General features: G+C 44.1%; 1 protein-coding gene across 2 annotated transcripts in view; it reads left to right on the forward strand.

The window, feature by feature from the left end:
• ETV6 (ETS variant transcription factor 6) overlaps positions 1-13,076 on the forward strand; it is a 147,705-nt gene that overhangs the window by 119,783 nt on the left and 14,846 nt on the right. For both annotated transcript variants that reach the window (XM_083615848.1, XM_083615847.1), the window contains exons 4-5: positions 603-737; positions 6,749-7,294. In XM_083615848.1, coding sequence (XP_083471974.1) covers positions 603-737; positions 6,749-7,294 — 681 coding nt within the window. The remainder of the gene's footprint in view (positions 1-602; positions 738-6,748; positions 7,295-13,076) is intronic.

The following is a 13,076-nucleotide window of genomic DNA, read 5'->3' on the forward strand; positions in this document are numbered from 1 at the left end:
TCAGTCTTGAAGTCCTGGGCAGGTTTGTGCAGGTGAAGGTGGTCCTTCAAGTACCCTGGTCCCAGGCTGTTGAAGGGCTCCAGCCTTCTCACAGATGAGAGCTGCATTTCAAAAGCTAGATGTCATGGAAAGATGTTCTTCTGTCTAATGCAGAGGTGGCAATGGGAAGGGGGGCATTGAGCGTGACGTCAGGCCATTGGAAGGAGCCAGGGGGCAGAGCCGAAGGTGGCCGCAGTGTGGCTTCAGTGGCTGGTGACTCCTGCTTCTGCTGCTTCTGCTGTCTCTGGCAGGGGCTGCTTTGACCATCTCCTTCCTTCCATGGCGGGGGAGGAGGAGAAGGAGTTGGCCCCTGAAGTGGTGCTGTGCTCAGCTCTGCATTTGGCCTCCTCCACTCCCTTTGAATGTTGGGGGGGCAGCCCCTCCCAAAATAATCGGGGAGGTCAAAAGGAGATGGCATCCTTGCTCTAATGTAATAGTTTTCTATGGTGCAGAATTTTTTTTTGTATGGGGAAACATTTCATCCTGTGTTGCAGTCCAAAGTTGCCCAAACATAGGGTAACCATATATCTTTCATTCACTTGCATGGTCTGTTTGTCTTTTAGGTGATGTGCTATACGAGCTTCTTCAGCATATCTTGAAGCAAAGGAATTCTCATGTGCTGTTTTCACCTTTCTTCCATCCTGGGAACTCTATCCATGCTCAGCCAGATATCATGTTACATCAAAACCATGATGAAGGTAGCAACACATATCTGTTTGTTTGTTTGTTTGTTTGTTTGTTTGTTTGTTTGTTTGTTTGCAACCAGTGTTAGCTGTGGGCTTTGTGTGGAATGAAATAGGATACATGGGGGGATACTTGGCAAACCCTTATATTATGACCATGGTTGTGGCTACAAATTTAGAGCACTCCTCTAAAAATGAACTCAGAATTGCTCCATACAGTTAGAAAATATGGTACTAAGGAAACCAAAGAAGGCCGGAGTTTGAAGTAACAACAGTAAACTTTATTTTTGTCATAATATGCAAAGAAGGCTTACAGCCAGATCCTGAGTCTAACTTTGTTGTCAAAAGAGTGTTTAGCTCTACAGATTAGACCTATTTGCTTCACTTACACAATGTGAAATGGCAGGCTGGTACACCTGCATCAAACACAAGTGTGTATGTTGCAACCACTACATAATGTGTGAATTGGCCTTTTATCCTGGGTGTCTGCTGTGCTTCAGTTTCCTTTCACATGAAGTTTCTATTTAAAGAAAGCAAAACATCATTTTGGCAGTGGCCCATTGCTCCATGGGAAAGCACATGGTCTGCATGCAGAACTCTGTAGAATCAGTTCCTGGCTGCTCCAGTTAAAATGGACCTGGGGTAACAGGACTGGGAAAGAACTGCAATAAGATGAGCATTAAGGGTGGAAAAATTTCCCCAAAGATACCAACTGTATTCAGAAGAGATTTTGCCCACCACCATCCATCCTTCTCTGCAATGCACAACCTCAGGTGTATTTCAAGGCACCTTTTAGTTCATGTGGTAAGATGCTGAGTCCCCCAACAGGCCTGGCCAGTGCATCTTGTGAACTAGATGTATGGTCTAAAAATTGAATTGGAAACATGGGGGCTTTGGGGGCGTAATGCCAAATCATACTTTGGAATTGGAAGCACAAATGTACGTCTCACATGCTTCCTGTTTCCCTCATGCATTACAATGACCAACTCCTGTTCCTGGTTTTCAGCAAAATGTAGTTGTGCTGTTTCATCCAAACTGCATGTTTCACATTTCCCTTTATGCCAAGATTGTAATCCACTCTGATTTGCTGGAACAGAAGTTGCAAATCTCTGTGTGGGAGGAGGAGGAGGAGGACACAAACCCAAGTCTCCTTGGGTGCATTCTCATGACAAACAGCCGCATTGCATTGGAACCATAAGGCTTGATTCTCTAACTAACTATTCCAAAGTTCTGTTGTTCAAAATTGTGTTTTAAGTTGTGCCATCTTAGTTCTTGAAAACTTGGAGCTCCTTTCTGTGCCACAAAGGCTGGACACTCCACTGCTGCTCTGTACAGTACATTCTGTACTTGTTCAAAGAAGAGATGATCAGCTGATCCCAAGATGTATTCCTTAGGGAACTCCCTGCCTCATCTTATTTATTACTTTTTATCCTACAGAGCTATGGACATACACGGTTCCCCCTTTCTGAATTGTATCCTCACAATAACTCTGGATCAAGCTCCCCAAGAGAGCTCTATTTCTGAGGAAGGATGTCACTGTGATGCCAGGTCATCCTTGTTTACGTTCAATACTTCAGCTACTATGCCCCTTAGGCTCTCTTACCAGCTGGTATCTTGATCCCCTTCCCTCTTCTTTCAGGGTATGGGCTACATCGGAGATACATGCAGGACTGGAACTGGCAGCCAATTACCTGGCATCACAATGACATTGGTAACTGTTTGCTCATGCAGTTTGTGATCAAACCATGCAGGCAAAGACAAAAAACACCAACGATCAACAGATTGTCTGGTTTTACAAAGTACTGTGCAGGCAACTTCACAAGAAGCTGATCTTTGAGATTGCGTAACTCCATGCACAACGCTTCATAAGACCTGATGATCACCTGAGCTTGCAAGACCAGGTGCACAGTGCCCGATTTCAACATGTGGACAGAAGCCTGTCACCTTTGATGGACACCTGATCATAGGCACCTGTCATTAGAGTTTGCAATGTCAAGTGCAGAACACTTTGCAGAAGACTTGTAGGCACCCCACAAGCTCAGCCCAGTTGTGTCTTTACCTTCTCCATGCCTGGTGTCATATTTGGGCACAGCTTAGCCAACACAGTCTCACAGGCCAAATGTGGTTCCCATAAGCCACAGGTTCCCCACCACTGCTCTGCACAAAACATGTGGTGGCTGGATTTCAAAGACTGCACGTTGTTCAGCTTCTTCTATGGACACAACCCATAAGAAGGAAGACTGGTTTTTGTTCTAAGTGTGTGATGGCAGATAGGAATGCCAAGACCAAGAGGTGCTGGCTAGTTCTGCAGCATCAGGTGTGCCATGGCACCTTCCGCTTCAATGGAGTCCAGGGTCTTTTTCACCTCCAGTCCCTTATAGTCATACTCTACCCTTGTTTTATTGTGTTCTCCAAGTGCTTGGTGAATACTTTTGCTCTTTGCTCCTTTCCCCTCAGCTTTGCTTCCAACCACTAAAATAAAGCTTTCGCATATGCATTTTTTAAAAAAAGGCACCTCTTGGTAGAAATTAAAAGCCGAGGAGGAGCATTTTGTTTTAATTAAGGATTACTTCCAGCCACAGACTCTGGGCAGTGAGGGAAGCCCTTTGTGCCAAGACTTCACAGGCAGGTAATGAGGGCTTCTTGTGTACTTTGAGTCACTGGTGCTGCCTCTTTCCTGTTGGTGGAAGAACTCACACAGCTAAATATAGCCCTGCACTGCCTGTTGGGTTTGTTGTTGTGTTTAATTCTTCACTGGGTTATGTGGTATGTATCTGCTCCAACCAGCTCACTTTGAATGGCCATATGAGGGAAAGGGCAATCATTCTCCAGGCGATCTTTACAATTCAGTCTTGAGTATGGTTTCTGTTTCTCTCCTGAGTGTTGTGTGTAGGAGAAAACCTCAACTGTTGGTGCACTGCAAGAACTAAATTGCTGAAAAACCTCAGGGGTTTTGTGCTTCTAATTCCTAGGCATGGTTTGCCATTATGTCCAAACAGCCCCAAAAGCCCACCTACAACAGAGACTGCTGGCTGCATCTGTGCACAATTTACTGTTCTGGTCTTGCCTCCTTCCAATCAGCCTCAGTGAGGATGGGGGAATAATTTTTGTATTGGGAAAGATCCAGTGAGCCAGCCACACCTAATATGAAGACAAATTACTTGTCCTTAAAGAAGATGTCCTGTTGCAATTTTTCCAGTCAGGGATTAGGGATTCAATGCAGAAATACAGAAAGTGGGCTCTTCTGCAGTTGAAGGGTTAACTGGGAGGGGTATTGTTTTGGTCAGTTGCTATGTTATGTGTGTCTTTTTGTGTTTTTATGTAATAAACCACCTTGTGATCCTTGCATAAAGGGCAGTATATAAATTTAATAAATAATAATGATAGCTCTTTCATGTGCATTTAAAAATACATTTTAGGCTTATGATGGAAGAGTGTATCCAGTTTTAACTGAGGATAAAATAGTTCCTTAGCTGTTACACAGAACCTACAGACCACAGGCTATTCCATTTCTGTGGTGCACAGCCATGTTTTCAATGAGCACTTTGGCTGATAACCGGCAGTCCACAGGGCCCTCCCTGGCACTCCTGCCAAGTGTCACTGAAGATGGCAACACACAGGCTGTGTGTTCCCTAATTCAGATCTTTTTTAATGCAGAAAAAGAAACACATTCTTTTGAAATGTAATCCTTGCATTGGCTTAAAGGTGTAAATGTTTAATGTTATGTCTCTCTGTTGGACTGCATGCAGGAATTGTGTCAAATGACCATGGCTTATCATGCAATGTGCAGTGTCTGAGCGAATGGGCTCCATGAGCCCTGGGAAGCCGTGCCTTCTAGATGGCACCAACTTCATTGCAGAGCCTGATCATTCATGACAGAAACATTTATCTGGCAAAATTCCAATGCCTTCCAGAGGTTGATGTGTGAACCACCTTTTCCTCTGATGCTGCTCATACCTTCCTTATGAGAGCACATCAGAGAACCATATCTTGCCATCACTTCACTATCATTTCCTGACAGAAGGGCAGAGTTTTAAGGAGATGTGAGATCAATTGAAGTGATGTCCTATCAATCAATATTTTGCATTTATTTCCATGCATATGGCAAATAGCGTGTAGTGAGTGAACGTGTATACTGCATATGGTGAAATGTTTCTTACTTGGTTATTGTGACCTTGACATGCAAAAAACTTAACTCAGATACAGAAAGAGAGAGAGAAACACAATGCAAGCCTATATAACCCCACCCAGAAATAATTCTCAAAAATAATTCACATTGAATTCTGCATGTTCATACAACTACAGTGGAACCTCGGGTTGCAAACGTGATCCGTGCAGGAGGCACGTTTGCAACCCACAGCGTTCGCAACCCGCAGCGCCGTGTCTGCACATGCGTGGGTTGCAATTTGGCACTTCTGCGCATGCGCAAAGCGTGACGTAGTGCTTCTGCGCATGTGCGAGCGCCGAAACCTGGAAGTAACCTGATCTGGTACTTCTGGGTTCGGCGCGGTGTGCAACCCAAAATCACGTAACCTGAAGTGTCTGTGACCCGAGGTACCACTGTACAGACATTTTCTTTCATCCTAATTTCTGCTGCTTTTCTGAGTGTATCTGTGTAGCCATGTGAACTAGAAACTTTTTTTTTAATTGAGATTTCTGGAAATCTTAATGAGATCCAGTGAACTATATGCCCAGCTGTACTCTACACATTACAACATCATTTTGGGGTTTGTTTGTTTTTGTTTTTTAAACTCATTTATATGCCTACTATTTCCCTAAGGACTCAAAGCAGCTTCCCATTTCACCCTCATAGCCACCCTGTCTGGTAGTCTAGGCAGAGAAGCAGTACCCAAAGCCACCCAATGGGCTTCAGGGTTGGAACTTTGCAGTTCAAACCCCCCACTCTGTCGGCTGCACCCGACTCCTCCTTGGACAAAAATCATGACTTCCTGTGTTCACATCAACTAGGTGATCTGGTGGCACACATGGCTCTGAAATATGCTTAAAGGGTTATTTCTTTGCAAGTCCAGTTTTAAGACATTGTTGTTCAGTCACCGCAGACAGGGCATGGCCTGGCTCTGAAGTTTCACTTCCTTGTGCCCATTTCGTTATTACTGACCTGAGTAGTCAGACAAAGACAGACCTTTCTTGTTTATGATTTGGGGCATGTGAATCATAAAATCCACACCAATGTCGCTTCCTCCTGAGCAGTAACAAGGAAACTGGTGGTTGCTGGCAAGATCCATTGGGAGGTGGACAGCCTGATGAGTGGGTCTGGAGTCAGCCTAAGGTCACAGAGCTTGTGTGGGGGAAGCAGAACTTTGGAAGCCGAGTTCACAGGGCTTCAAAGAGGCCTTTTGCTTGCATCTCATGGCAATTGTATTTTAGAAGCAAGGCACCACTCTGTTCTTTTTGAACAGTCCCTTTAAGACAACAGTGGTAGCCACAGACTGAGGAAGAGAAGGAGCAAATACAACAACCTAATATCTCCACAGGTCTAGCAAAACCAGGGTAAATTTTGCAGAACAGTTGATGCAAAATGTGATAGAATTTGCATCATGGTTGCAAGTCATATAAGACAGCTTTTCTTGGCGTAGAATTTTAACATTTTTGGGGGGAGTAAGCACAGTCCATATGCTCTATCTTAAAGCCTGTCATGGTATGAATATATTTGTCTCATCTTTTCAAAACAATGTTTTTGAACAATGTTGAGAGAACAAATCTGGGCAGTGTTTACTCCACCTGAGTTAGTATTTGGCTGGAACCAAAGGATCCAGTTAAAATTGCGTCTTAAGTTATGTGTCACCAGTGCTATTTTTCAGGGAAAAGAGGTGCCAGAACTCACCATGAATGCCTCCCTTGTTCGCTTATAATGGCAATGGCGCCCACCTGAGAGGTGCCAGAACTGAGTTCCAGTGAGCTCAGGCTGAAAAAAAGCCCTGTGTGTTACCTATGAGCTCCCAGTTGGCCATTCCTGCCTATCGCAGAATTCACAACTTTTTCTTTCTTTTTCTTTTGCTACGCAGACAACTTTGTCCAGAGACCTTCAAGACAATCAGCTGACACAATGCATCACAACCCACCTACCATTGAATTATTGCATCGCTCTAGATCCCCCATTAGTGCCAACCACAGGCCTTCACCAGAACCCGAGCAGCGGTCATTGAAATCCCCCTTGGAGAACACTATCCGTCGCCTCTCACCAGCTGATCGGCTCTCGGGAATGAGGCACCACCAGGAGAACAATAGCCAAGAGTCTTACCCTCTCTCAGTGTCCCCTATTGAGAATAACCACTGCCCAACCCCTTCCGAAGTGCTTCAGAAGCCTTCCAGCCCCCGCCAGGAAAACACAAGGGTGATTCAGCTGATGCCCAGCCCCATCATGCACCCCTTGATACTGAACCCCAGGCACTCTGTGGATTTCAAAGCCTCCAGGTTGTCTGAAGATGGGATGCACAGAGAGGTGAAACCCATCAACCTGTCCCATCGGGAAGAATTAGCATACATGAATCACATCATGGTCTCCGTCTCTCCACCTGAAGAGCATGCAATGCCAATTGGAAGGATAGCAGGTTAGTATGATATATTCTAGGTCATGTATGTTTCTTTGGTATCTACCATACGTTTTCCCAAGGGCTGATGCTTGGGAAATTTGTTAATTTCATTTGAAGACAAACAGAAGTCCATAGGTTGAAGGTACTATAGAAGCAAATGGGTAAATAAAGGTATTTACTTTATGGTGATCTGCCATCATCTTGTTCTTAGAACCCAAATCCCCAAAATTATGGATGGTCTTTCTGACAAAGTAACAACCACCAGCTCCTGATTAATCTTCCTTGCATTTTCCCATGAACATCATTCCTCAAAATACATTCATTTTATGTGTTATTACATGTCGTGGTTTCCCAGCAAACAAATTTAATACTGCAACAGGTTAAATGAATGAGCATGGCCCAGGTAAAACTAACTGCTGTTAAGTTTGAAGGATTCCAGTGAGAGAATGCTTAATTCTATTGTATTAAATTTAACAGAGATTCACATTCCTTATTTGCTTGGATTGGCTCTAGGAAGGAGGGATCTAAATTTCTCTTCTGCCAGTGCAAACATAAAGGGGTTCTAATAAGTTATTATTAATCTTCTTTACAATTTACCTAAACATTAGTAAGCACTGTGAAACAATAAAAAATGGCCTGCCCACAGGTTTTCCTTCCCCGTCTGTGACAGTTATACATTGTAGAATGCAGGCCAGCTGGTTTAAATGGGCCATTCTGCATTTATTATAATGTGAAACTCAGTCCATAGGGTTGTGACCACCTGCTTCATGAATCTGAGAGTCAGACTCAGCTTAATCAAGCAGTTGCTCACTTCTACAGATACCTGCTCACATCAGCAGTCTACTTGGGTGAGCAGTGTATGTAAGGTAGAAATTAGGGTTGCCATACATCTGGAGTTTCCTGAACATACACTGAATACTGCTATCGGAAGCAGTGTCCAGGCAGAAATTGGCAAAATGTCTGGGAAAATCTGGATGTATGAGAACCCTTGTTGTCACTTACTGAACCTTATTGAAATATGGCAACGCTAGCAGAAATTCAACAACTGGTAGGTAATTGCCCATTTCCATCTCTGAACTGAAGAAACGACAACATTCTGTATTTTTGGGTTCATGGAAGCAGCAGCAACATCTCCTGAGCTGGTAGTTACCACGTTGCACAGTTTGTGTGAAAAGTTTTTTATGGAAGCAAGCAGCTCTTAGCAGTAACTCAAAAACAAATCAAACAAACAGGCCTTCCCAATTGGCATTCAATAATGTTGTGTCCTTGCCTACTGAATTGCTATTCCTTCCTTGCAGCATTACAGCAGCAACAACAAAAATGTGACAGGCTGTCGAATAATCTGCTATTCCTTGAAAGTCCCTCCCTCTTCAAAGGAAGCATGAGAGGGCAGTGCACCTGTTCACTAGAAAGAGCCTCCAGAGCAGAGAAATCCAGAGTCTTATACCTCCAAGGGGTTGCAATGCTTGCAGCTATTGCAAAAACAGCTTTGCTGGCTACTGGCTCTTTTGGGTTTGTTTGTTTGCTTCCTTGCTTCTTTCTCTCTTGAACTCAACGTTGAGAATTAAATGGTGGCTGTTTTGGGACTAAGCTGTCAAAACTGCTACAGTTGTACCTTGGTTTAAAACGCCTTGTGACTCAAATGTTTTGGCTCCCGAACGCCACAAACCCGGAAGTAAGTGTTCCAATTTGCGAACATTTTTTGGAAGCCAAATGTCCGACACGGCTTCCGCTAGAGTGCAGGAAGCTCCTGCAGCCAATCGGAAGCTGCACCTTGGTTTTTGAACGTTTTTGGAAGTCGAACAGACTTCCGGAACGGATTCCGTTCAAGAAGCAAGGTACGACTGTAGATCTCCAAACCAGTTTTTACCAGAAATGAGGTCTGTGATACTTTCCTTTCAAGGCTGACTTTCAGATGAGTGAAGTTTACTAGGCCTGTTAAAATCCTTGAGCCAGAGAGAGATTCTTCAGCAAATTTGTAGGCTTGAAGCAGCTTTAAAAGAGGGGAAAAGACTGTTGCTCATTTGTGTGTATCACCATATTTTTCCATGTATAAGACTACCCCTAATTTTTGAACCCCAAATTAAGAAATCAATATTTATTGGGGGGGGGGAGATTGCCCTTCAGTTGTTGAGTTTTTGTGGGGTAGGTTGCCTCTGCCAATCACTTGCCACCGATCACCCAACCACCCACCCGCTCACTGCCAGTCACCCGCACGCACGCTTGCCACAGCCACCAGCCACACATCCGCTCACCAACAGCAATCGCCTGCCCACTTGCCACCACAGATCACATGCACACCTCCCTCTGCGTTTACTATCCATGTATAAGACGACCCCCAATTGTTGCCTAATTTTTTAAAGCAAAAAAAAATGGTCTTATACACAGAAAAATATGGTAATTCACCTAAATACTAAATATTTCAGCTCGGAACATTAGCCCTCTTCTCACTTTCCATTCCATATATTGAATAAATGCATGGAAGTGGGGAGTTTTTATAGCGGCTGTTGCCATCGCTTGACTGCCATGTCTTCGGTGGAAGGCGAGAACTGGCCCAGTGTGACTGGATGTGCACAGGGCCTGTACTAGTGGATGAGGATTTATGATTTATGCAGGCCCTTATTGTGTCTACTTGTACTTGCATAGCGCCCATTGACACAAGTGTAAGAACTCAGGAGAACAGTCCCATTAGTCTGAACCATGAGTCAGTGACTGGGATAACAGGGCTCCTTCCAACATTCCCAGAGCAGCAGAGGGCCCACTACTGACAAGGGATCATGGAACAATCCTTGTTTCGAATGGGGAAATGGGAACTTGCCCCAGAGTGCAAGGACCGCTGAGGAGATCTCCCACTGCATATTGAAGATCACTGAGGCATTGGAGAGATTGCAGTGTGACTTTTGCTATCAGTGCAGACCTGTTGTGCTGGCATGCTCAAGAGGGAGGACTGAAAGCAGTGACCACTACTGAAGCCATGGGGGGGGGGAGAGGTTGAGAAGAGCCCACAGAAACCTGGAGCAGGTCATTAAACTGATAAATTGATGATAGGGCTTACTGTTTAACACTGCTTTTCCCTGCCCCCAACCAACAGAATTAATCAGGTAGCATTTTACTACCTGCAGCCCGGAGAAACCGTAACTATTCCTCAAAGGCAGGGCTTTCATCGTCTAACCAGTTTTGCAGCACTTCCTGAAGTCATGTCTCATTTTAAGAGACAGCTGCTCATTTGCATACATCAAATATTTTTATATGAAATCTATGAAACATTTTTCCATTGTTGAACACTAAAGCACTTTTTGCTGACTTTTTAATTAAAAAGCAACACTCAAAAGAAACTAAAAGGGGGTTCTAATACTTCACGCAAAGTGATAAACCAAGAAGGAAATGGCAGGATTGCTTAGGTTTCCCCTGGCTACTCTGGTTACTCTGAATGAAACGTAATCTGCTAGGAAGTCTGCTTAGCTGGACAAACGGCCAAGGTATATTAATGAAAGTTCTATCTGATGTGTAAAATAAGAATGTAGAAGCACAACCAACCTATATCACTGTATAATAAAGCAAAACACCCCTTCAGTCATAAGAAACTTCCATGCAAGTTTCCCCCCATTTATTTTAACAATTAATCCAGCAAGCACTCATCAACTAGATGAGACAGGAGAGATTTATGATTGCTTATCTCTCTTTTAATTTACTTGAAAAGCAAACATGGGTGGGGTGAAATTGGGTCTGGGCCACAGCACTGAGGTGGAGGGATTAACTTCCACCCCCTACACACACACAATGGCTACTTGCCCTACTAGAACAAATTCAAATGCTAACTATATAGAACTATTATTATTATTATTATTATTATTATTATTATTATTATTATTATATACCACCCTTCATATGAAGATCACAGGGCGATTCAGGTATGACTCAGTGTCCCGCGTTTATGAATTCTGTTTTGACCAGTCCTGGATTTGTAGAAGAAACATATGCTTGAGAAAAGTCTTGCATCTGTACTGGAAATACCTGTCTGCTGTGGGAAGCTGCTCCTTCTTTGCTGTTTTTGGCTTCAGGGTTCCAAGCAAGTCATGAATATTTGCTTGGTGCTAGTCATAGCCAAGAAATAAAGAACAAGGCAGCACTTAGTTCCATCTGCCTTGTTCTTTCATCTTTGGTGCCTCCTGGCCGTGCATTTCAGTTCCCATGCTCCCTGATTCCTGTAGCCTTATGCAACCAACCTACCTATGAAACTACTTTTTATATTCTGCCATGCACTTAGGCAATTAGTTCGGTGCATCGTATTCCCATAATTCACATTCCCTAACAAGAATGGTAATTATATTAATGAATTATAACGTTCAGAATGCTTCCCAGCCCCTAAAAGCATCCTGCAGCCAACATTGCATAGACACAATAGAAGCAGAGAAGCCCTCTTCTGACACCACTGCTGTGGAATAAGCCCTAACATGTGCTCTGGTGTTTCCTTCACTTTCACCCCAGCTATTTCATTCCTCCAAGTTCCCCAGAAAACTATGGAGATGGCCAAGATATACAATGCATCAGCAAACATTTAGGAGGTATCATGTAAACCATACAGCCCTTCGCTTCATTCCAAAACTTTGAAAAGACTTCCAACAGACCACGAGTCAGAGACTGAACCTAAGACATGATCCCTGAGCAGATGCAAGCTGAAATTCTCAACACACTCAGAAGTTGGCAGGTTCACCAAGGGCCATTTAGTCCAACCCCCTGCAATGCAGAAATCTCAACTAAAGCATCCATAACAGATGGCCATCCAACCTCTGCTTTAAAATCCTCCAAGCAAGGAGAGTCCACCACCTCTCGTGGGAGTCTGTTCCACCGTAAAAAGAAGAATAAGAAGAAGAGTTTGGGTTTGATATCCCGCTTTATCACTACCCCAAGGAGTCTCAAAGTGGCTCACATTCTCCTTTCCCTTCCTCCCCCACAACAAACACTCTGTGAGGTGAGTGAGGCTGAGAGACTTCAGAGAAGTGTGACTGGCCCAAGGTCACCCAGCAGCTGCAGGTGGAGGAGCGGAGACACGAACCCGGTTCCCCAGATTACAAGTCCACCGCACTTAACCAATGTTGTTGTTGTCGTTTAGTCATGTCCAACTCTTCGTGACCCCATGGACCAGAACACGCCAGGCACTCCTGTCTTCCACTGCCTCCCACAGTTTGGTCAAACTCATGCTGGTACCTTCAAGAACACTGTCCAACCATCTCGTCCTCTGCCGTCTCCTTCTCCTTGTGCCCTCCATCTTTCCCAACATCAGGGTCTTTTCCAGGGAGTCTTCTCTTCTCATGAGGTGGCCAAAGTATTGGAGCCTCAGCTTCACGATCTGTCCTTCCAGTGAGCACTAGGACATCTGTCCTTCTTAACCATTACACCACACAAAACAGCTCTCACCATCAGAAAGTTCTTCCTGAGGTTTAGTTTATTATTAAAGGTGTTATTCCTGCATACATTGTGCAGCATCCACACAGCTTTGGACTCCTCGCCATTTAACTGAGGGAAATGGAATAAGTAACCTGTTGCCAACTACCAGTTTGCAATCTTTCAGTGACCAGTTTGCAAATGCAGCCCCCATATGGAAGTACCCCAGAAAATGTCCTTTCTAAGGGAGACAACATGTGTTGAATTCCTTCTAACCTTTTGTCTTGATAGGGTTAATGTCAGTATCACTTTGTCAGTACCTAAATTTAATACTTGATAAATCAGAATTAATCAAATCCTAATTGAGCGACTTTGTGCAGGACTAGGGCCGCCACCCCTGCTCACTCTGCTCACC

This window comes from Podarcis filfolensis (genome assembly GCF_964270895.1).
Source record: "Podarcis filfolensis genome assembly, chromosome: 5".
NCBI classification, from domain to species: domain Eukaryota; kingdom Metazoa; phylum Chordata; class Lepidosauria; order Squamata; family Lacertidae; genus Podarcis; species Podarcis filfolensis.